General features: G+C 59.6%; 8 protein-coding genes across 8 annotated transcripts; 4 read left to right on the forward strand and 4 right to left on the reverse strand.

The window, feature by feature from the left end:
- Positions 1 to 203: 203 nt before the first annotated feature.
- CMQ_4410 (snf7 family protein) lies at positions 204 to 1,343 on the forward strand (the record flags this gene model as incomplete). The annotated part of the gene is made up of 4 exons (XM_014312566.1): positions 204 to 232; positions 289 to 474; positions 630 to 993; positions 1,104 to 1,343. The coding sequence occupies 4 exons, from the start codon at positions 204 to 206 to the stop codon at positions 1,341 to 1,343; spliced, it is 819 nt and encodes a 272-aa protein (XP_014168041.1).
- A 348-nt stretch (positions 1,344 to 1,691) lies between these two features.
- Positions 1,692 to 1,980, forward strand: CMQ_4738 (uncharacterized protein; the record flags this gene model as incomplete). The annotated part of the gene is made up of 2 exons (XM_014312894.1): positions 1,692 to 1,695; positions 1,760 to 1,980. 2 exons carry the CDS (start codon positions 1,692 to 1,694, stop codon positions 1,978 to 1,980), a joined length of 225 nt encoding a protein of 74 aa, XP_014168369.1.
- A 1,270-nt stretch (positions 1,981 to 3,250) lies between these two features.
- Positions 3,251 to 7,395, forward strand: CMQ_4650 (cyclin dependent kinase inhibitor; the record flags this gene model as incomplete). Its single annotated transcript, XM_014312806.1, has 8 exons — positions 3,251 to 3,300; positions 3,755 to 3,839; positions 3,920 to 4,042; positions 4,139 to 4,189; positions 4,265 to 4,976; positions 5,162 to 7,047; positions 7,111 to 7,271; positions 7,350 to 7,395. 8 exons carry the CDS (start codon positions 3,251 to 3,253, stop codon positions 7,393 to 7,395), a joined length of 3,114 nt encoding a protein of 1,037 aa, XP_014168281.1.
- Positions 7,396 to 8,368: 973 nt separating this feature from the next.
- On the reverse strand, positions 8,369 to 10,889 carry CMQ_4743 (phosphotransmitter protein; the record flags this gene model as incomplete). Its single annotated transcript, XM_014312899.1, has 3 exons — positions 8,369 to 8,621; positions 8,685 to 8,878; positions 10,668 to 10,889. 3 exons carry the CDS (start codon positions 10,887 to 10,889, stop codon positions 8,369 to 8,371), a joined length of 669 nt encoding a protein of 222 aa, XP_014168374.1.
- Positions 10,890 to 11,350: 461 nt separating this feature from the next.
- CMQ_4371 (uncharacterized protein) lies at positions 11,351 to 12,418 on the reverse strand (the record flags this gene model as incomplete). The annotated part of the gene is made up of 1 exon (XM_014312527.1): positions 11,351 to 12,418. The coding sequence occupies one exon, from the start codon at positions 12,416 to 12,418 to the stop codon at positions 11,351 to 11,353; it is 1,068 nt and encodes a 355-aa protein (XP_014168002.1).
- Positions 12,419 to 13,030: 612 nt separating this feature from the next.
- On the forward strand, positions 13,031 to 17,134 carry CMQ_4879 (killer toxin sensitivity protein; the record flags this gene model as incomplete). Its single annotated transcript, XM_014313035.1, has 3 exons — positions 13,031 to 13,188; positions 13,257 to 15,413; positions 15,478 to 17,134. The coding sequence occupies 3 exons, from the start codon at positions 13,031 to 13,033 to the stop codon at positions 17,132 to 17,134; spliced, it is 3,972 nt and encodes a 1,323-aa protein (XP_014168510.1).
- Positions 17,135 to 17,344: 210 nt separating this feature from the next.
- On the reverse strand, positions 17,345 to 20,089 carry CMQ_4900 (uncharacterized protein; the record flags this gene model as incomplete). The annotated part of the gene is made up of 3 exons (XM_014313056.1): positions 17,345 to 17,587; positions 18,017 to 18,348; positions 18,643 to 20,089. The coding sequence occupies 3 exons, from the start codon at positions 20,087 to 20,089 to the stop codon at positions 17,345 to 17,347; spliced, it is 2,022 nt and encodes a 673-aa protein (XP_014168531.1).
- A 702-nt stretch (positions 20,090 to 20,791) lies between these two features.
- On the reverse strand, positions 20,792 to 22,791 carry CMQ_4793 (sexual development activator; the record flags this gene model as incomplete). Its single annotated transcript, XM_014312949.1, has 2 exons — positions 20,792 to 22,584; positions 22,650 to 22,791. The coding sequence occupies 2 exons, from the start codon at positions 22,789 to 22,791 to the stop codon at positions 20,792 to 20,794; spliced, it is 1,935 nt and encodes a 644-aa protein (XP_014168424.1).
- Between the last annotated feature and the right edge of the window lie 253 nt (positions 22,792 to 23,044).

The raw sequence follows: 23,044 nt of genomic DNA on the forward strand, positions 1-23,044 counted from the left end.
TACTCTGCTCGTTACATTATACGAAGCTCGATGACAGAGGCGCCACACCACGCAAGCTTCAGCCACAGACGGCGAGAGCAAGTGGCAAACTCGGCGGAAAGATAAAGGTAACTGGCCAGTAGCCCGGGTCAATTCGAGGCAGCAGCTTTGGAGCCGTCTCAGCGTGTCCGATCGACTGCGTAGCTAACGCCAGGACGCAGCGCATGACGACAACTCTTGACGACCGACTTCGGTAAGCCTGAGCGACCATCTGACCGACAAAGACTACGACGCATTCGCATCGCACAGCTCGCCGCAGAGACAGGCCGAGACCAGCTGGGGAGAGATTGCGCAACGCGACCCAAAGGCGACCGTACGGCATATATACACCGAGGGGCCTGAGACCGTTCCCCATGCTGGCACCGTTGCGGCCTCTGCGCTCCGACCACCTGTCGCCATGGGGAATTCGGGAAGCCGGGTCACGGCCCAAGACAAGTGGGTAGCCCTGGAGGGAGGAGAAGAGAGGAGAGGAGAGGAGAGGAGAGGAGAAGAGAGGAGAGAAGAGAGAAGGAGAGAGAAGAGGAAAGGAGAAAAGAAGGAGAAAAGGCGAGAAGAAGGGAAAAGAGAGACAGATAACTGACTCTCCACAGGGCCATCTTAGACCTCAAGCTGCAGCGAGACCGACTACATCAGTACCAGCGGCGGATCACGGTGCTGACGAACCGTGAGACCGAGATCGCCCGCCAGATGCTCGCCAAAGGCGACAAGAAGCGGGCGCTGCTAGCGTTGCGGCGCAAAAAGTATCAGGAGTCGCTGTTAGCCAAGACAGACGGCCAGCTGGAGCAGCTGGAGAAGCTGACGTCCAGCGTCGAGTTTGCCCTGATCCAGAAGGACGTCGTTTTTGGCCTGCAGCAGGGCACACACGTGCTGCAGGAGATCCATCGCGAGATGGGCGGCATTGCACACGTAGAAAAGCTGATGGGCGAGACCGCCGAAGCTATTGCGTATCAGGACGTGCGTCTTCGTCTTTGTCCTCTCTCTTTCTACTTTCTCAGTTTTCCTCCCTCTTTTGTCTCCTCCATCCCTCTTCTTTTCCTTATTTCCCCCACACTAACCATTTACAGGAGGTGAGCGAGATGCTGGGTGGCCGTATGTCCAACGCCGACGAGGACGAGGTCGAAGACGAGCTGGCCGCGCTAGAAGCCCAGATGATGCCTGCAGGCCGCACACCAGCCGAACTAGCCCCGGCAGCACCGGTCCAGGAACCAATGCCCAACGCCCCAGACACCCAGCTGGTCAGTCCGGAAGGACAGGCCGGGACGGCAGACGCACAAGCAGAGCGGCGACGCTTGGTGGCCGCATAGGCTGCCAGCTGTCATGTGTTGATGCACCTGGCAGTCCTCGTGGCTGCCCCAATCTGTATTATATTCCCACTTTCCTAGGCAGAAGAGCGATTTAGAAGAAGAGCGATAGACAGCTGCAATATGCATCAGAGCCGAGATTCAGCTCACCCTTTGAATGTTCCCCTGGGGCTGCGGCCTGGTAGGGTGCTTAACTTGGCCCCTCTCATACGCTTGTAGTCCCCGGGCATACAAGAAGATCGGACGACGCCTTGGGTCGGTCAAATTTGGCCTAGATTTAGAATTTCGCACTTTTCTCCCCAGCCTCCTTCTTGCCACACTTTCTGGTAGGTGCTCCAGCTACTGTACACGATGAGTAGGTGACCGACTAACGACTACTAAGCTGCAGCAGTGCTCAGATAGTCAGAATATTATAGCAGACCCGGTCGCTTGCGAGGTGATCGCTCGCCAAATTGCGGTCTGGCCGACCATTTTTGAAGCCTTGGAGAAGACTTTGGAGGAGGACGCGGCAGGTGCCATCAATACCGACAATCGGTCTTGGGACGAACGCTTGCAGCTCGTCCGTTGGGCCAGCATGCGCGTTGGACATGACGGGCGCGGAGGTGGATGCCGAGTTGCATCCGCCGATGGCAAGTATTGACGGTTCTGCTTAAAGAAGCTGTACTTTACGTTCCATAGGAGTAAGGTAGAGGACGTTGTTGCCCACCTCGGCGAAGGAGCATCAATGAATTGAACCAACGGTCGGGGTCCCGTTGAGTGCCCATCCTTGTGTGTGCACTGCAATCTTCTGGGATGCCTGAACTTGCAGTTTGAATGCCAAATGCTTCTTGGTGCTGTACTCGGCTGGCCAGGCTTTCCACTTCACTAGAACCCTGGTCTGGCATAATAGCAAGCACGTGTACGAGTAACGTATGCGGCTACAGGCTGTCCAGCTCCACCTGCCATCGTATCTCTCCAATGCTGGAGCTTTCAGCCTCGTAGTCGTTGCTGCCCCTCGTCTTCTATTCTGCTGCGTCATTCTGGCAGTGCAAGGACATCGTGCTATGCAATGGCACATGTGCCAGCGGCTTGTGGTGATTGGTCGGGACAGTGCATTTCGGGCCAGAGCTAATGCAGGACTGGTCTAGCCTCTCTTTCCGCCTTTTTCTTCTTTCCTTCCCCCTCCACTGAGGCTAAGGCAGAGGTATCTTGCTTTAGGATTCCATGCTCCGCGCAGGGGAGATTCTTAAATGATGACAAAACTGCAGACTGTCAAACTCTGCCAACCCGTCTCGGACCGGCCGCCGCGATACCTGTTCGCATACTCCCTTAGTGAGGCCTGAAAGAGCGCCGCGTCCCCGCCAATTTGTTGCACTGTCATCCAATTGCGCCCAGCTCCAGACGATCTGATATCGTCCCAGAGATACACCCTGTCATTGCGCACCGGTAAGCTTCAGCTGCTCCTTTTGGACAACACGCTCGCTGCCCACGCCCGCCTGCACATTCACGATACTGTCATCCCGGCCTGCTTAGTCGCTGCTGATCGTCTGGCTGACCGTGATCTTGTTATAGAGGATTGGGCTCTTGATCCCGCACTGTGTCTCGGAGTGTATTACAGAAGAGAAAGACAAGAACGGAAGCTACGAGCGAGGTATGCCACAACACCGGTTGGCCTATTCCATGAGTCCACCCCGTCCCCCCTAAAATGGCAACTGATAGCTCTGTCCGTATTGTGAAGGGACAAATCTAGCCATCGACTATGAGCTGTTCCAAGTAGTCGCATTCTACTTGGTCATCCGAGTAAGTAAAGATCTGGCTTCTACCACATCTTCTCTGTTCCCCCACCTGCACCTGCCCTCTGTCCCGTCTGGCACTCTGCAGGACGGCAAGGGCTCGACCAAAATTTAGCATTGCGCTTTCGCAACACATCGATGCTCTGCAGCTCTGCAGAGTCACGTCCCGTTACGCTTTGCAGAGCCAAGTACGTGGGAGAATGCCTGGCCAAACCTTCCGGAGAGGGTCCGTCCAGCTGTCCAAGACCAATCAACTTGCTATACAGCTTCACCCTTTTTGTATCTACTCCTCTTCTCATCCACCTCTGCTCTCATCTTCTCCATCCCCCATGTTCTTGATCCTACCGCAAGCCCACATGCCATGCCTTGACACCTTCCATCTGCTCTCTTAAACGCAGCGTTTCACCGAAAACACCCGTGGTTGTGTCATCGGCTGACTTGAATGCTTTCTGCATCAGTCTACCTGATAGGCACCAACCGCAGACGGTCGAGGTCGTTATATCTCCGCCCCCTACTTTTCTCTTATTTTCTTCGGGGTAAGTCCCCGGGCTTCTCAGGGCAGAGCAGTCCCAACCCCTCATCATGTGAGTGCAACCAGCATATCGCCATGGCACGTTGTCAGGCACTGACAGGGCAAAACAGGAAATTCGGCAAACAAATACAGAAGCGCCAACTCGAAGTTCCCGAGTATGCGGCAAGCTTTGTCAATTACAAGGCCTTGAAAAAGGTGAGCATACTGGCCGATCGCCGTCAAAACTACATCTCCTCTGCACAGGCAGATTGCTGACACGAACTGTCATCATAAAGCTCATCAAGAGGCTATCAGCCACACCCACCCTCAGCGCACAAACCATCCCACATCGCTCGGCCACCCCCATAGATTCGCAGGCAGCGTTGCAGGCCAACCGGGCAACATTTTTCTTCCAGCTTGTAAGATGGACTTCCATTTCCTATACTTCCCGATGCAAGCCATTTCAGCAGCCTGCGTCTACACGCACTGGAATGTCGCTAACCAGGACCGGGCAGGAACGAGAGCTCGAGAAAGTCAATGCCTTTTATCTTCAAAAAGAGGCCGAGGTAAGGCTGAATGAATACCGTGCCGTGCTTTTCCTGCCGCTGTCTTATTTTTCTACCTTTCTAATATGCATCCAGCTCAAAGTTCGCCTCAAAACACTCCTAGACAAGAAGAAGGTTCTCCGTTCACGGGGTGCAGGCGTCTCTCGGCGCTCTGCCAAGTTTACCACCCTGCAGGAGGGGTTTCAGCAGTTTGCAAATGATTTAAACAAGCTGCAACAATTTGTGGAAATCAACGGCACTGCATTTTCCAAGATTCTCAAAAAATGGGATAAAACGTCAAAGTTGAAGACCAAGGAACTCTACCTCTCGCGTGCTGTCGAGGTGCAACCATTTTTTAATGCCACTGTCATCAGTGAGCTATCCGACCAGGCCACGACCAGTCTACAGGAGCTGGGCGCGTGGGCCGAGGGTGACCACGAAATCCGTTTCGATGGGAGGGCCCCCCAGCCCGACCACATCGTCAGCAGCCAGCATCTGCTTGGCACCGACGAGGGTGATGCAGACACACTTCTGTTGGACACGGTTCTGGCCGGCCACCTCGACTCTTTGCGTGACCTGCTGGGTCGTATGACCACTGCAGCTGCAGCTGCCCGTGGCCAGAATGACGGCACGGGGAACAGCCTGGACATTGCACTTGCAGAGCGTGTCACACGTACCTTTCTGGCATCAATCAACGAGGGCTCACAAGAGGCACTGAAGTCCCTGATCGAGACAAGACTTGTCGATGTGCACAGCGAAGATGACATCAACGAAACTGCCTCCATCAAGCCACCATATACGGCAACACGTTCGTTCTCAACTTTGGCTTGTCCCAGAATGTATCTGTCGCCCGGACCGACGTCTATGGCCGCGTGCCTCTGCATTATGCTAGCATGCACGGCCGTCTTGACATGCTCGATGCGTTGCTTGCAGGTAAGTGTGGTCCGCCCCTCTGTGTTACGCTATTGATCTTGGTCTCTAACATGGCCACAGCGGGTCCTGACGCGATCGACCTCATTGACCATGACAACTTTACGCCTTTGATTCATGCCATCATACACGGTTACCTCGACTGTGTCAGCCGGCTTCTCGAAAAGTCTGCCCGTCTGGACCCCATCTCCGATACTGACCACGTTCCGCTCAACCTTGCCTGTGAGCATGGATCTGACGCCATCGTCGAGCTACTCCTGAAATACGGCGCCCGCATCCTTCCTGATGCAGAGGGCCTCTACCCACAGCACCTTGTTGCCCGATCCGGTCGTGCGCCAACCCTGCTTCTTCTGCTACAGCAATATGGTGCCAACCTGAACCAGGTGGACAAGCTCTACGGCTGGACGCCACTGGTGCACGCTGCCAGCGAAGGCAACGTTCCCTGCTTACAGGCACTACTTGAGGCCGGCGTCGATCCTAACATCGTCGACGAAAAGGATCTGCCTGCTATGTACTACGCCGCATGGGAGGGCAATTTGGAGTGCATGCAACTCCTGACAGCCATCAACAGCAGACGAAGCCGCCCCCCGGTCTTTCAAGAAAGCCCATTTGGCTTTCAGCCATCTCCTGGCGTGCTAGGCTCTCTTGGGAGTGGAAGCAGTGCTCCTATTCCCATGGCATTGGACCCCGACGCTATCCCTGTGCTGGAGCTGCCACCCCCGATCATCCCACTGCGGCGCTACGGCCACAACTTCCTTGATACGAAAACGGTTGTGCAGATAAGCTTTGACGATCAGAATGGCGAACCGCCACTCGTATTCTTCCACGACGGCAAATACCCAGCAGCACGGCTGACGATCTCATCCAAGGTGGCCGATTTGATTCCCAAAAACATCATGTTGCCCTTCCAGGAGGACACACGGCTTGTGTCCTTCCAGGTTGACAACCTCGACTCTTTTGTCCTAGACTTTGAAGTGTTTCCCACGTACGGGGCCAAGATCATCGCAAAAACGGTGGCTTTGTCAAGTACGTTCCGCGCGTTGCTCAACAGCTCAGGCAACAGCTGCTGTCTTCCACTGTTCGACCCACGTCTGCGGGCCATTGGCCAGATCAGCTTCCACACACAAGTTGTCAAGCCTTTTCCCGGAAAGCCCCTGGAAATTGCAGACTTCGAGACGTACTGGAAGGCCACCAGCCAGCTGGATGGCCATCCCAGCACTTTCATCGCCGGCTCAAGCTTGTCGGGAGACTACGTGCGCGTCTATGTTCAAAACACAAGAGACGGCGTACCTGTGTTGTGGCCGACGTGGACGGTCAACTGTGGAGGAGGAGGAGGGTGTGCATCTACTCCTGGCACTTGCGGTGGTATTGATATTCCGGTTGCCCGCCTGACCTACGACGAATTCCTGACGGCCACGGCAGCCGGGCCCGGACGGTCGCAGCTGGCGAGCCTGCCAAAGTATTCTGCTTGTGATGCTGCCATTGTACATCAGGTACTTGCAGCTTCTGGCGTGACTCTTCGCGACGCCCTAGCGCTGCTGCCCTCCGGGATGCACGTGAACCTAGAGCTCCTGTACCCCAGCGCCGACGAGGAGCGGGTGATGGGGCTTGGTGGTTCGGGCAGCGTGGATCTGAACGCATTTGTGGACTCAGTGCTGGCTGTGGTGTTTGACCATGCGCGAGCACAGCGGGCACACACTCCCGACGTGGTGCGGTCAATGGTGTTCAGCTCATACAACCCAAGCCTATGCACGGCCATCAACTGGAAGCAGCCCAACTTCCCTGTCTTCCTGTGCAACGACCTGGGACGCGAGGACGACGCTACGGTAGCAACCATCGTGCCGGAGGCGATATTGAGTAGCGGCCGACGCACAGCATCGGTCAAGGAGGTGGTGCGGACGGCGCAGAGCAACAACTTCATGGGGCTGGTGTGCAGTTCGAGGCTACTGGTGAGTCTTTTGGTCTTTTGAGCGTCCGTGTCTGAAAGTGCTGTTCGGCGGCTAACTGTCCAGGATATGGTCCCGGCCCTAGTGGACGCGATCAAGTCTCAGGGGCTGATCTTGGTAGTAGACAAGTCGGCCGAGCAACCGCGAGGGTTCGGCCCACTGCCAAAGGGCATCGACGGTGTGCTGAAGAGCGACGGTGTGTTGCGATTTAACGAGTCGATCGACATGTGAGAACAAGAACAAAGGCAGTGGGGATGGGACGAATAAGGAGGTCTAATATGTATCTGATTGGATATCACGAGCAGGGAAATGGACACGGCGGAGGAGGGAGAACTGACTGGCGGCTGGTAGATCTGGCTTCAATACTCTTCTATTTTTTTCTAAAGAATGCGATCGTCTCATCTTAGACCAACCAGCTTCCAAACGACTGAAGAGGGCACGAGTCAAGCAGGCTTTTATGGAGGGGCAAGCCAATGTGCAGTCGCGTCTGTGTAGCCGTCTGGGCTTCCACGAAGAGTATTGGCATATGATTCTATGACTGGTCTGAAAGTCAGACAGCCAATGACATGCCCTGGCAACCGCTCGGAAATTCTCCCGGTGACGCCTCGCTCTGCAGATATGTTCTTCCCGGCCACCTATAGCACCTAGAAGCTTGCTCTCCCAAGCGAATTAGCCGCCCCTTGGTGCAGCGTAGGACTTTGTGCTCCGTTTCTCTGCTTTTGAGCGCCCATGCCATTTTTACTACTCCTGTCCTGCGTTCAAGAAGTGAGGTGCGTGTTATACCAATCTCCCGGATTCGTGTTCGATAGGCCTTCCTGCACGGCCTCTCTTCAAGAAGCAATACAAGGGCATTGAATACAATGAGAATGAGACAGATGGAAATTGGCGAGCGACCAGAAAGACGGCCGAGAAAACGCTCTGGTATTTTGCTTTTGGTGGGGGCCGAGAAATCATAGAACGGTCAGGAGAGCCGCAAGAGGTGAGAGAAGGAGAGAAAGCAAGAAACACCACGACGGAAATCGGAACGATATATCGATAGAATAAAAACACTATAAGCTGCAGGAATCAAAGCAAATCAAAGGGGCGTGGAGTGCCCGAAGAGATAGAAAAGCTGAAGATCAGGTGAGCGAAGGAGAAAGGAGAGAGAGAGCAGAGGTTTTGAAGGCATCTGCCAAGTCGGGGAATCTTCAGCGAGTAGTCTGGAATATCAAGCCATTGTTTCTAGTGCTTGGGCATCGAGAAGCGCGAGGCGCAAAGACGGAGCAGCCGGAAGAGAGGGCGGCAGAGAAAGAGGAGAGGCGCAGAGATGGGGCGGCGGCAGCGACTAGCTCTGGTTGAAGAAAGCGTTCATCTTTTCTTCGATGACGGTCATGTTCAGCTTGGCGGCAGCCAGGGCGTCGGTTATGCGCTGCAGGCAGACGTCCTGGTCAGGCTCGGCAGAGCCGTCCAGAGTGGTGCCTCTGCCGTATTGCTGGATGACCTGGCAGTGGTCGCGGACTGTTGAAAACCCCAGGGTGGCGGATGAGCCCTTGAGGAAGTGGCCCAGGTCGGAGAGCTGGTTGAGGTCTTTTGCGCGCCTGAGATGAATCTGTCAGTGGCCGGGAGCAAGGGAGAGAGAGGAGGCGGTGGCGGCGGCTTACAGCGCCTCGTCCATCTTTTCAAAGGTCTCCTTGGCCTGGGTGAAGTAGTCGTAGACGAGCGGGTTGCTGAAGTCGCGGTTTTGTGGGCTGTCATCCAATTCGAGGATCTGCGAGAAGGTGCCTACGTCGACATGTTCTCCAAAATTGTCGGCCATGGCGGATGAAGCTGTTCGCCGTTGTCTTGGCACGGCTGCCTGGGTGGTGTATCAGAAACGGGCGTTGAGGGAGATGAGCAGAGGGCAGTGGAGAGGACGGAGCAAAGAGAACTAGTGGCCAAGATATCCGGAGGGGGGGTATATGATCGAGTAAGAGGGGCAGTAGAGAAGAGAGAGAGAGAGAGAAGTTGAGACGGGAAGCAATCTATGGCACATGACCTTGTAGAGGCTGACGGCATCAGACTGTCAGACCCCCCCTGTAGTCGGCGGGTGATTCCGCATACCAGAAACAGGCGCTTGTAACTGTTTCGCTGGTGGGCCGCGATGGGAGAAGAAGGAAGAGGAAGTAAAAAGTGAAAACCCCGCGCTTTTCGGCCGGCCTTTTTTAACAATTTTTTTACATAAAATAAACAGCGAGGATGCATGGGCCAGAACTATTTGAACCCTTGTATTTGAGCTCGCGTTTTTGGATAGGAAAGAGGGAGAGAGACAGCAAGAGGGGGTCGATTGGCGATGCGTGATAAAGATGGAGGCACAGGAAAAAAACGGCTGGGAGGGACTGGAAGGGGGGGCAAGAAGGGCGACGTACCGAGCAGACAGAGCACAGATGACACGCGCCGACGAGGACGAGAGGCGAGGGATGAAGCTCGGGAAGGGTGCGGCTGCCAAGGTCGACTGAGGTCCGGGGGCGGAGAAGAGGGAGGGGAGGCGAAGCGAAGCGCGCGAGCAATGGATGATGTTCTTTCTCTTCTGGCTCGGATTGCCGGCTGGCTGCTGGCTGATGCTGGGATGCTGCTGGCGTCTGCTTCCGGCTGCTTTGCGGGACAGGCTAGAGCGAGGAGGCCAAAGCAAACACACACACACATACACACACACGTGCTTCGGGAGGAAGAGACTGAAAAGTGTTGCAAGAGAGGGTAGATCCCTTTTTGAGAAATCGCGTTTTCCTACCGTTGGGTCGTCTGACTTGGTAGCCCACTTTATAAGCAGATCCCTTGGGGGGAAAGGTCGTCGCCTGCTGGCTAGCGAACTAATAGCGGTAATAAGAGAAAGGAGATGCAGACCGTTCGCCTGGCCCTTCTCTCGATCGGAGACAGAGAGAGGCTCGCGACAGGTTCGGCAGAAGGATGCGCAGGTCACATTACCATGTACATAGGCGCACTGCCTACTGCCTATTCTGGCGGAGCGGCTGAGCGGTCGTCGCTGCCTCTTTTCCGGCATTCCTTGTCTGCCCCCCTCCTCTCGCCTACCCCCACCACCACCCGGCTCCCCTAACGACGGTGCCGCCATTGTCAACGTCAACTCCACTAGCGAGGGTCTTATGGAGCCGTGCGAAGCCAGCTTTCCCCTGTCCCCACCGGCGCCCATGCATGGTGCGGCACAGTGCGTGGCCAGTGGGCACTCCGGGCTCTCTCTGTCTTGCGAGAAATACATCGAGCGGCTGCAGACGAGGCCGTCAGCGCACACCCGACGACGTGCCGTTGGGAGTGCTGTCTCGTGGTGGCCCGGCACTGGCTGCTGGGCCTGAGGACTGGAGGACTGGAGGACTGGAGCGCATTCTTCTCGTTCTGGGACTGGTCGCTCGCATCGTCGCGACCGGCGCTCTCTCGGGCAACACTACCGGCGTTCCTGTCCCATCCTACATTGGGCCTCTCCACACAGCAGAGTTTTCACCCGGCTCTCCCTTCCTTCTTCTCACCACAGAACGCTCTCGCTGCTCCTGCCTGACGGCCCGAAGTCGGCAGCGCTGTGGGAGCACTTGTACCGTGCGTGCACTAGACCTTGGCTATGACGCAGTTGCTGGTGACAGGAGCCACATCTATCCTACAGTATGAGTACCGTGCACGGAGTACGGGCCGTGCACAACGGTTGAGCTTCCCTGCTCGTATCGCGCATCGGCGTAGTGTATCCTGACGGGATCGCTCTTTAGGTCCTTCCCTGCAATACAACAGCCGGTCGGCTCGGAACTGTACTCGTATAGAGCATGGCACTCGTCCTCGTGCCTCCTTGGGGCCCGAAGTCGTCTTGACCGTCTCTCCAGCGGGACCATGCTGTTAGCGATACGACATTCCACAACCGAACACGTTTTTCAGACGTCATCGCCCACCGCTGCTGGGTTGTCGGTATACAGTGCCTCTCGCACGGTGTGGAAAAGGCTTCACGAATGAGACGCCGCGCATCGTCTCTACCATGGAATCTGGCGACTACCATCTCGTCCGACATGCACACCGGTAAACAGGCTGCCAGCACACGGGCAACCACACGGATGCCGATCGTGAGACGCATTCTGCGTGGAGGGAGCGATGAGCAAAACTGGATTCTGGCGCAGGCGTGTGACAGGAGTCTCGCCTAGAAAAAAAAGAGAAAGATACGATAATGGGCTGGGGATAGGAATTTAGCCTGTTTTCATGCCTAGTTGCATTCTCTTACAACAGCAATCCCCACACGGCAAAGTGCACATCGTACTCGTACATGCGAACTCCTGCCTCCTAGAGCCGCACGGCTTCGACCTCACAGGAGCACCTTTGCCGCCACGTTCAACAGCCAGGCCGCATCATGCCATCCGCCTCCGTCGGCCTGGGGAGGAGGTGGCACGTAATCCTGTGCCGTTGCTGATTCGCCTTCGAGACAGCGGGGACGCGAGACGTTGTCATCATCGGTGCTGTACGTATCGATATAGGCGGTTCGTTCGTCGAGATCGTCGTTATCGTCGTCGTCGTCGTCGTTTGTCTGAGAGTCATCATCGTCATCATCGTCATCGTCGTCATCGTCGTCATCGTGCACGAAGAAGAGCGGCCAGCCAAAGACGGTGCCCAGCCACGAGCCGATGACGCCACCGGCGGCTTTCTCTCGCCGTACCAGGCGTCGCACGTGCTCCTCGTCCGCCAGAGTGGTGTCTTGGTGCAGGGCCTCGAGCCGATCGTCGAGGTTGACAAAGTCGGGGCCATCGACGTGGTCGTCGTCATCCAGGGCGGAGAGTAGCCGGACGCGGCTGGCGGTGCGGCTAACAGCACGGCTATGTGCACGGCTGGCCAGACGGCTGCTGACGCAGCTGGCGCCACGGAGTGGCGACGCAGCCAAGCCGACCTGGTCGTGGTCGTGATCGTGCAGGGCGGTCAGACTGGTGGAGCTGGCGCGAGCGGCCAGCCAGGTCTGGCCCTTGAACTCGCGGGTCTCGCTGGCGACGATGGCGCCGGCGCGCAACAGCCAGTCGCGGTTGGAGGGCCGATCGGACGGCTGTGCTCTGCGTCTTTGGTGATGGTGGGCAGTGGTGGTGGTGGTGAAAAGGTGGGTGGTGGAGAGGCTTTTGGACAAACCGTCGCGGCTGGTGCGTGCATACGAGTGATCGTGTGATCGGGAGCGTGATAAGCCAGGCGGTGGCGGAGATGTGGACAGCAGACGTGGCGTGACCGGAGCCGAGCGACCCTGGAGATAGGACGGGGTGGAAGCAGTGGTGAGAAGATCGGTCGCAAGGTCCAAGTCGTCTCGCAGAGGGAGGCGAGTGGTCAGAGGGCCGAGCGAGAGATGTTGGAGATTTCTCCGACGGGCCTGCTGCTGTTGGCTAGAGGGTAGGTCCATGATTGTGGGAGGTGGACCAGAACAGGGCAGAACAGAGAGATTGAGACGAGGAAAAGGCGATAAGTGGGTGAGAAGAGAGAAGAGAGAAGAGAGAGGAGTGAGAAGGGAGAAGAGAAGAGAGAAATTGTTGAAAAGGGCTGAACGGCTGCGGAAGGAGCGAAGGAATGCAGGGACGGTAGGACGAGGAGGAATTGAAAATGGATGGGAAAAAACGGGGAAAGAGCGAGGAGGACGTCACAGCGCAGGAAGGCGGCCTTCGCGTCTGTTCCCCCAGAGGACACAGGCTGACTGCAGATGAGTAAATCGAAAGGCTGCTGGATTTGGCGGCCGTGTATTGCGGGGAGCTGCGCACGGTGCAGCGACGGGATGTAAGCAACAAACAGCGCCGGCGGACACCCCACACAGTGCGCAGGATGAAGGGCGAATAATTTTTATTGATAGTTCTACAGAGTAAAGAGTCTCCATTTTCTGTCTCGTGTTCTGCATCCTGTGCTGTATTCGGATTTGGAACGTCTGCCTCGGGCTCGACATTGGGCACAGCGCACACCAGGCGGCACAAGGGCGTTTGGCAAAAGCACGGACAGCTGGCACGGGGCCAAGGCACGACGGAGGATGAGGAATCTGCGGGCGGTCCGACTGGATGTCTGCGGGGAGGCGGCGGGGGCGACGGCGGCATGTTGGGACGCAGCGGGCGACTCGATGATTGTGGTATTTGGGCCGACGGCGGAGGAGCCGCGGGTGCGTCTGGCGCGCGTGGACGGGGAAGTGATGTGAGCAGGCAGCGAGGGGACCAAAGAGAGAAAGAGAGAGAGAGAGACCCAGCTGACAGACATTGCAGGAAGTGCCATGAGATTGCCTCGTGGGAGGCTACAAGTCCGCGGCCAGACATGGTGACCGACCGGGTGGTGGGACTGCATTACCTGAGCGACCTGGCAACGGCGTGCGTGGTGATGGCGGGCGGCGACATCGTGATGGCGGGCGAGGACGGCGGCGGAGGCGTGCAGGTGGAGATTGTGGGATCGGTGGACGCGGGGATCGTGGCGGCGCGATGGTCACCAGACGAAGAGGTATTGGCAGTGGTGACGGGGGGGGGAGAGAGCGAGAAAGAGAGCGGACCGGATGCGAGAGGGTCTCTCATTCTGATGAGCCGTGCCTTTGAGCCGATTGCGGAAACGGTGTTGACGGCCATCGACTTGGCCGCGTCCAGACACGTTTCCGTCGGCTGGGGCAAGAAGGAGACGCAGTTCCACGGCCGTGGGGCAGCCAAGGCGCTGCGCGACCCAACCCTTCCGCAGACGGTCGAGGCAGGCGTGCTGAGCCGACACGACGACGGGACAGCCGTGACGGTCAGCTGGCGTGGCGACGGCGAGTACGTGGCCGTGAATGCGGTCGTGGAGGCGGCAGACGAGGCGAATGGCCGGGCACGCCGCGTGGTGCGGGTGTTCAGCCGGGCAGGTGTTCTCGACAGCGTCAGCGAGCCGGTGGACGGGCTGACACAAAGTCTGAGCTGGCGGCCAGCTGGAAATCTGCTGGCAGGCGTGCGATGGGGACATGGTGGCTGGAGCGTGGTCTTTTTCGAGCGCAACGGTCTTCGTCACGGGCAGTTTGACTTGCGGGAGCCAAAGACCGAAGGAGACGGAAAGGAGGACGAGACGGAAGGCACACCCTCTCTCGAATGGAATGCCGACTCGACCGTGCTGGCGGTTGTCTGGCCGCAAGCCGTCCAGCTCTGGACCACGGCCAACTACCACTGGTACCTCAAGCAAGAGATTTCGCTTCGGAAAGCGATCGCCGTCTGCTGGCACGCCGAGAAGCCGCTGCAGCTGCTGGCCGCTGCTGCCGACCGGCTCGTCTCGGCTGTCTTTGTGTTCGCCGTCGTTCGCGGCACCATGGCCCCGCCTCTCGACCATGGTGCCGTCGCCGTGATCGATGGCCGTTTTGTTTTGCTGACGCCGCTGCGTGTCGCCACGGTGCCGCCGCCGATGAGCCTGTGTGCGGTGACGGCACGGTGGCCGGCCGTGGACGTGGCGCTAGGACCGGGCGACGGCGTCGTGGCGGTGGCCCATGGTCATGGACTGGATCTTTGGTCGTGGTGGGAGGAGACCAACAAGAAGCAAAAAAACGCCCCACCTGAACCCATGGCGACGGCCGACTTTCCCGGCTTCACGCCGCTGCAGATCGCCGTGATCCACGACGACAATAGCGACAACCTCTCTGTCTGTGTGCTTGGTCGCGACAGCTCCAACAGCACGGCCGTCGTCACGTTCGCTCTGTCCGCCCGGACGCTGGTCTTGGTGTCGACCGTGGCCGTCTCGGCCGGCTCGACCCTCCTGACCACGACAGCCGCCCGGCCAAATCGCCTTCACCTGCAGGACAGCAGCGGCTCCATCGTGCCGCTTGGCTTGCCGCACGTGACCGCGCCCGAGCCGACGGGGGCTAAGCTGCCGGGACAGCTGCCCTGGGCTGAGCTGGTCGAAGCCTCTTCTTCGTCTCCTCTCGTCGTGGGTCTTTCCCGCAACGGCTCCCTCTATGCCGGCGACCGGCTGCTGGCCCGCAACTGCACCTCCTTTCTGACCACACCCGACCACCTGGTCTTCACCACCGGCAGCCATCTGCTCAAGCTGGTCCACCTCGATTTGGCGTCGAGTTCCGATCTCGTCGTCCCCCTTGACGACCCCGAGACCGACGAGCGCTGTCGCAGCATCGAGCGTGGTGCCCGTCTCGTCGCCGTCGTCCCGTCCACCTCGGCTGTCGTCCTGCAGATGCCGCGTGGCAACCTCGAGACGGTCTTCCCACGCGCTCTGGTCGTCGCCAGCATCCGTCGACACATCGACACTCTCGATTACGCCCGCGCTTTTGCCATCTGCCGCGTCCAGCGCGTCGACATGAACATCTTGTACGACCACCGGCCTGCACAGCTTTTGGCGCACGTCGACCGCTTTCTCGCCCAGCTGCCGGACGTCGCCGCCGTCGACCTGTTTCTGTCTGCTCTGCGGTGAGTACAGTGCATACACCGTGTTTGTATTATTCGCACTGTTTTACATCAACTAACAAAACAGCGACGAGGACGTGTCCCAGACCATGTACAAGGACACAAAGGCCGTTGCAGCCACCGGCGTGGCAACCACGCCGTCCGCTTCATCCAAGGTCAACACCATCTGTGACGCCGTGCTGGCCAGCCTGCTGAGCAGTCCGGCCGGCCCGACCGCCCAGCAGCTGCAGAACGTGATCACAGCGCACGTGTGCAAGTCGCCGCCCGCGCTCGAAGACGGGCTGCGAGTGGTGGCGCAGCTTCTGGGGACGACGGCGCGCGACCCGTTGGCCGACCGGGCCGTCGAGCACATCTGCTTCCTCGTCGACGTGCACCGGCTCTACGACGCCGCCCTGGGCCTGTATGACCTGGGCCTGGCCATGGCGGTGGCCCAGCAGTCGCAGCGGGATCCGCGCGAGTACGTGCCGTTTCTGCAGGCGCTGCACGTGACCGAGCCGGAGCTACGACGCCGCTTTGTGATCGACGACCATCTGGGCCGTCACGAGCGTGCCCTGACGCACCTGCAGGCTCTCGGCGACGACGCCTTTGCCGAGCTGCTGGCGTACGTCGACCGCCATCGGCTGTACCGGCCGGCCTTGGGCCTATACCGGACGAAGACGGCCGAGCGTGCCCGCGTCACCGAGCGCTATGCCGCCCATCTCGAGGCGCAGTCGCGCTTCCGCGAGGCCGCCCTGGCCCACGAGTCGCTGGGGGACGCGTCCGCTCATCGGGCTGCCGCCGTGCGCTGCTACCGGTCGGCTGGTGCGACTTGCTGGCGTGAGTGCCTCTTCGCGGCCGAGCAGCTGCACGACCGTGCTGCTCTCGTCGACATTGCCACCACCTTGGCTGAGGCTCTCGAAGAGTCACGTGACTTTGTCGCAGCCGCCACGGTGCATCGAGAGTACCGGGACGCCGTCGAGGCGGCCGTCCGGTGTCTCTGCCGGGGCCACGCGTTTGCTGAGGCGATGCGCGTGGCGGTGCGTCACAGCCGGACCGATCTGCTGGCCACGACCGTCGACGGCGGGCTCGGCGACGCGCTCTCGTCGTCGACCGAGCTCCTGGCCGACTGCCGCGCCCAGCTGCGCGCACAGGTGCCGCGGATCGTGGAGCTGCGCTGCAAGGCCGCGGCCGATCCGCTCTTTTACTACGAGGGCGACAGCACGACCGACAAGACGGACAACAACATGCCCGACGACGTCTCGGTTGCCAGCTCGCGCATCAGCACCGGTGCCAGCCTCTTCACCCGGTACAGCACGCAGTCTGGCCAGACCAGAGCAACCGGCCAGACCGGCCAGACCGGCCAGACGACCCGCTCGCAGCAGCGCGCCCGCAGGAAGCGCGAGGACAAGAAGCGCGCCCGCGGCCGCAAAGGTACCGTCTACGAGCTCGCCTACCTCGTCGGCAGCGTGCGACGCCTGGCTGAGCGCATCGAACGCGCCCGCGGCGAGGTCGCCCTGCTGGCTGCCGCGCTCGTGCGCCGCGACATGGCGGATCGCGCCCGCGCTCTCGAGGCGCTCATGGCTGAACTCGTCGCTGCCGGCCAGGGAGCGATCGCCGAGGTCTGGCCTCCGGACGAACAGCAGCAACAGGAACAGCAGGAACAGCAGGAACAGCAGGAACAGCTCGTCGATAAGGAGGCTGCACCCGTCATCGCGCCCTTTCAACGATTGTCCCTGCTTGGATAGGTTCGCACAGGTCACAATGGTGGTATCTTACAAAGACGTAGAACTAGGCCTGCTAGACCATGTATTAGTCAGCATGCCAGCGACCTATCGTGGCTGCCAAGTACAATGATACAAAGGAAAAAGAGTCATCCATCATGCCGTCGTATCAGATTCATGTCCTGCCAGGACTTTTTCCCTTCTCCGCCGCCGAGACCGTCTGGGTCCGCAACGTCACTCCTGCCACGTCGGCGACATGTTCTCCACGTTCTCCACCGCGTCTGCATAGCTCATGCGCTTTGTGAGCAGCAGCAGCGGCTGGTCCGTGTCCTGGTCGCTGTTGCGCCACGTCGGCTGCGGCGACATCGGCCCTCCACCAGCCGCAGCCGGCATGCGTGCCCGCAGTGGGTAGTGGAAGCTGATGGGTTTCTGTGGGGGGGCGGGGTGTTGGTCGTGGTCCTGGAGGTCCTGGGTGTCCTGGAGGTGTTGTTTCTGATGATGGAGGCGTTGTTGGTTGTGGTGTTGTAGTTTATGTTGCTGCTGTTGTTGCTGCTGTTGTGCTTTATGTTGCTGCTGCGGTTGCTTCTGTTGCCTTGGCCTCTCCTTCTCTTGCAGCTGTCGCTGAAACGGCAATTTCGACTGCTGTTCCTGCAGCTTCTCCTGCTTCTGCTTCTCCTGCAGCTTCTCCTGCAGCTTCTCCTGCTTCTGCTCCTGCTTCTGCTCCTGCAGCTTCTCCTGCAGCTTCTCCTGCTTTCGCAGCCGCTGCACCTGCACCTGTACCTGTACCGGTCGATGGGTCTGCTCCTGTGTCTGCCGTCGTCTTTCCCTCTCTCTGGCTTCCTTGGCTTCCTTGGCCTCTCTCGCCTCCCTCTCCTTTTCTCTCGCCTCCCATGCCTCCTTCTGCACCTTGAACTGCTCCTTCAGTGGTCCCCGTCTCCACGATGGTACCTCTCCGCTGCGACGCATCTCTCCACTGCGACGTGCCTCTCCGCTTCGACGACCCTCGCCGTCTTGGTGCACCATCACAGCCCCGCCTGCCCGCCTCTTCTTGCGCAGCTCGGCCGCTGTCGCTGCTTCGGCTGCTGCCACGGCCGCCGCCTCTGCCTCCGCGATTGCCTCCGCTCGCTTCCGGTCCTCTCGCTCGCGCTCCCGCAGGCCACCGCGACTGCTCCTCGTCAGCATGTGCCGCATCGGTGGCACCACCTGATGCACGCTCACGGCCGCGTCGTGTCGTCCGGCTGACCGCGTCCGCCACGAGTGCTGCTCTCTGTCCTTGGGCCTGCCCTGTCTCTCGTCTCTGTCCTTTTCTTGGTCTTTGTCTTTCCTCCGGTCTCCGTCCTTTTTCCACCTTTCGTTTCTTTTCCTCTCCTTTTCCTTTTCCTTTTCCTTCTCCTTTTCCTTCTCCTTTGCCTCCTTCTCCTTCTTTTCCCTCTCCTTCTCCATCTTCTTCTCCTCCCTCTCCTTCTCCATCTTCTTCTCCTCCCTCTCCTTCTCCTCCTTCCCCACATCTCTCCTCTCCCCTCCCTCCACACCCCCCTCCCAATCGGTCCGACTGGTCGTCCTGCGCAGCTTCTTCACCAGCTTGCCGCGGCTGCGTGCCGTCGTGATCACCCGCCCGGTGTCGGCCTTGTACCGCTCGCCGCCAGCGGCCGCCGGCTCGACGTCGGCGTGGCCTCGTTTGGTGCCGCGCCGGACGATGGTTGGGGGGTCGTCCTGGGGGTCCTGGGAGTCTTGGACATCCTGCACATCCTGCACATCATGCACGTCTGCCGCTGCTGGCCGGCCGTCGCCCGCAAGGCTTTGGGCCAGCACGGCCAGCACGTCGTCGGCGGTGCGCTGGGGCATGGGCTCCAAGTCGCCCGTCTTGGACTCGGCACGTTCTCCGCGCGTGAGTCCCAACCGCGTCGCCGGAATGGCTCGATCCCGGAAGAAGCCCGACTGCATCAGCTGTTGGTAGTTGGCCAGCACCTCCTCGGCCGACGGCTGGCCGGCCGGCGGACGATAGCCCGACACCGGCGGGGAGGCTGCTAGACGCACATCGGGACGCACGTCGGTCGTCTGGTCGGTCGTCTGGTCGGTCGCCTGGTCGACGGCACCTCCGCCTGCTGGCACCGCTGTGGGAGCCGATGTTGGCCCGCTCGACATCGTCGCCGTCTCGCCGCTGCCGCCGCCGCCGCCTCGTCGTCGCCAGTGCAGCCACCGGACACCGTCGAAGAGCGGTGCCAGAAAGCTGGCCGGTCGCCGACTGCTGGTGCTGCTGTTACCGCTGTCACCGCTGTCGACGCTGAGGCCGCTGAGGCCGCTGCCGAAACTGCCCGTGCTGCCAGTGCCCGACTGCAGCGAGCTGCGCGGGTACGCCGGCTGACACTCGGCCGGCGGACCGACGATGACGACGGGCGGCGCGTAAAAGGCGCTGACGGCCTCGGGACCCAGAAAGGCGACCGGTGGTGCCGCGCTGGCTCGGTCGCTCATGGAACCCTCGACAAAGCGTGAGCGGAGGCGATGGTGGTCTTCTTGCTGCTGCTGCTCCTTTTGTTTCAGCTCCTTCTCTTTTTGTCGCTTCTGCTCTTTTTCTTTCCCCTTCTCTCGCCCCTTCTCCTCCTTCCCCTTTTCCCGCTTCCCCGGAAAGGAAAAGGGGCGACGGACGAGGTCGGCCACCGGCTCGGCCGCGTGACGGTCCCGCGCCGACATGCTGTGGTATGTGCGCGTCTCGGGCGGTCGTCCGGTGTGCGCGCTGCCCGGATCTCTCTCTCTCGCCACGCGTCGTCGTCTCTGGTCGCGCTCTTGCCGCTCATCCGTAGACGCACGCGAGTCCGGTCTGCCGTGACGAAGGAGGAGCGAGGAAGAAATCGGCCAGCCGCAACAGGGCCCAGCAATTACCATGTCCCCGTCGACCGCTCTGGTGTTCGTCGTTGCAGTAGTCCAATCGTGCTTGCGTCTGCGTGCCGCCCTACTTCGCTGCTCTCTCTCGCTCTGCATAGGGCATGGCAACTGTTTATTTTGCGCACAGGCCGCCTCGGCTTGTTTACCTTCCAGCCAGACACAGTAGCGCCGCAACGGGCAACCGTTTCGGTCGGGTGGGGCACATTAAGGTTTCACCAACGAGATTAGATCACGTGCACATATGCCCACTGCACAAAAACTTCACTACTTGTACCTACTACTCACAATGTATTCAAACTAGACTTCACATAGGGAAGAGCAACAGCAAATGAGCGTCAGAAGCACAGAAGCACAGAAGCACACAAACATAGGAGAATCAGGTCAATATTGGCGGACCAGTCGCACTTGTCAGCTCGACGGCAAACGTATGAAACGAGATAGGATACCACTCATAGCGAAAGACTGGCAAACAGCTGGTAATAAACAACATGGCAAGAAGAGGAGAAAGCAGATAAGAACAAAAACACCAGAACCCCTCGACGCCATCGATACCAAGCACGAGAACCGAGACCCTCTTTTCCGAGTCCGTTTTTTCCAAACAATCCTTTGCCGCTCTGGACAGAAGAACGATGCAAGAAGGGAAAAGAGAGTTTGAAACCGACAAAATACACAAGCACGCGCATCCCAAGCCTCCCGTCCTCCCATATGCCGAGGAAGTAAAGCGGTGAAAGAGAGGGTAAAAATGACAGTATACGAAACGGACGTGAATAAAGGCAGAAGGGTTAAAACGCAGATCCATCAGGCCGTCTGCTGCGGCAGCTCACCGCGAGCCGACCACACCGTCCCGTCAGCACGCTTCCACCAGAGATTTTCGTACTCGCTGACCGGCACTGACTCCGACTGCCGTGCGTGGTTCTTTATTGACGCGCCCGTCTGCACATCGGCCATCGCGCCCATGTTGTGATACTGTCCGTACGACCGCTTCTTGCCAGCCGCAGCTGCTGCTGCAGCAGCAGCAGCAGCGGAGGCCGAGCCTGATGGTAGTGGTGGGAGCACCGGCTGGGGCAGCAGCAGTTGGCTAAGTGACGGCACGCGATCCAGCGAGTGGCCGCTGCCGATGCTGGTCCGTGGCTGCTGGTCCTTGTTGCCAAACGACGCGATCATCTCGCTCAGCGGTGGCAGCGTCGTCTTGTTCTCGCACAGGCCAGACGGCGACGTGCTCAGAGGTGCCATCGACGGCCGCGACGACGACGAAGACGACATCATGCTGTCGACCGACATGTGTGTGGACGACGACGGCAGCGGCGGAGCCGTGGTGTAGCTCGCCGTCGACATGCGCCGCTGGTAGTCGACTACGCTGTTGAGCGAGTCGCGGCGGGGTGACGGCATGGCGCCGGCCACGGGAGACGGCCCTGGGATAGACAGCGGTGTGGGTGCCGCACTACCATAGTGCTGCGAGGCCGGCCGGTCCTGGTGATAGTAGGGCGACTGGCTCGGCGGGGGAGGTGCCTGGGACGATGCCGGCGACGGGACCGAGAATGACGACGCTGAGTGATGGTGGGTGTGCTGCTGGGGCGGTGGTGATGGCTGTGCATACGAGCCGTGGGATGCGAGCGATGCGTGTGAAGGGTGAGCATGCGAGTGCGAGTGAGAGTGTGGGTGGGAAACGTGCGAGGGCGAGGTGTAAGTCGGCGACGGCGGCACGGAAGAGTTCGGCTGCTGGTAGGTCGGATGCGGACCGCCAAACCGGAGGTGGTTGCTGTTGGGCGTCTGGGCACCGGAGCCCGAGCTGAAGGCCGGAAGCATGGACGGCGGACCCGACTGTGGCGACGGTGCCGGGTGGTGATACTCGCTCATGGACGGCCGGCGCTGCACGTCATTTGCCGACACATAAGGCGTGCGACTGACCGATTCGATGCTCAAGGACCGCGCCCGATACTCGGCCACAACCTCGGGCGTCTGCGTGCGGTGACGCCGTGCATACTCGTCGTCGCCGCCGCGCACATCCGCTGAGGCTCCCGAGGCAGCCGCAGCAGCCGCAGCAACGGCGGCCGACTTTCCCTCACGCCGACGCATCCGCACGTCGCGGCGGATTCGCACACGGCAACCCTGCTCGGCCACCGTGCGGCTGAGGGCCGTGCTCTCGGTCAGGCCGGGAAACTTCTTGGCACTGTAGACGGTAAAGTCGTTGGACTTGACCTCCATGCGCCAGTCAAACGACTCGGCCATCTCAGCCGAGTCCTTATCCAGGTCGCCGGTCTCTTTGGTCTGCTCGTACAGGTTAAAGGTCAGGCGGTAGCGGCCCTCGTGGCGGACCGACAAGTCGGGGAACAGAAAGTAGCCGGCCTCCTGCGGACGGTCGAGGTAAGCCATGCCCGAGACTGGCATGCCGGTCAGCACCGGTGGTGTGGCGGCCGATGGCGCCTGCACGCGGCCATGGGCGATGACACGGGCGTGTTCCAGCGTGGCGAAGAGGAAGAAGTTGGCATTGTATGTGAACGTGATGTCCTTGGCCTGCTCGACCGTCGGGCCCTCAAAGATGCGCAGCTCCACGACCGGCGGCGGATCCACTGGACGGCGGTCGGCCGAGGCTGAGAAGTGTCAGCTGCTATTCTGCTCCTCTTCTCCCATGCGGACACTCAACGCAGAAACTCACACTTGGGACCAGCTCCACAGGCGCGAGCTCGTTCGGGTTGCTGCACCACCTCGAGGCGGTACCAGAGATGGCGGTTTCCGCGCGTGATGCGCTTGGCCATGATCGACTCCGGCGGGATAGCCGGAATGGATGTGGCAACCATGGTGTGTCGGGGATTGAAGACTGCTGCTGTTTCGGTCTCGATGGCTAGGCCGACGCTGTCAGTCGACAATCGAAACAGCGCGAGGATTGGTTTGGATTGGATTGGATTTGTGTTTTGGTTTGGATTTGGATTTGGCGAGTTTCCGAATAACGAGAATGAATTTGGGTGTCGGAAAATTGGCGAGCAGAGACGATCCCCCAATTCCTTCGGTTCGGTGCTGGATTGTCGAGGAGAACGGGAACAGCTGGCTGAG

The sequence above is a fragment of the Grosmannia clavigera genome (genome assembly GCF_000143105.1).
Source record: "Grosmannia clavigera kw1407 unplaced genomic scaffold GCSC_97, whole genome shotgun sequence".
Classification (NCBI taxonomy): domain Eukaryota; kingdom Fungi; phylum Ascomycota; class Sordariomycetes; order Ophiostomatales; family Ophiostomataceae; genus Leptographium; species Leptographium clavigerum.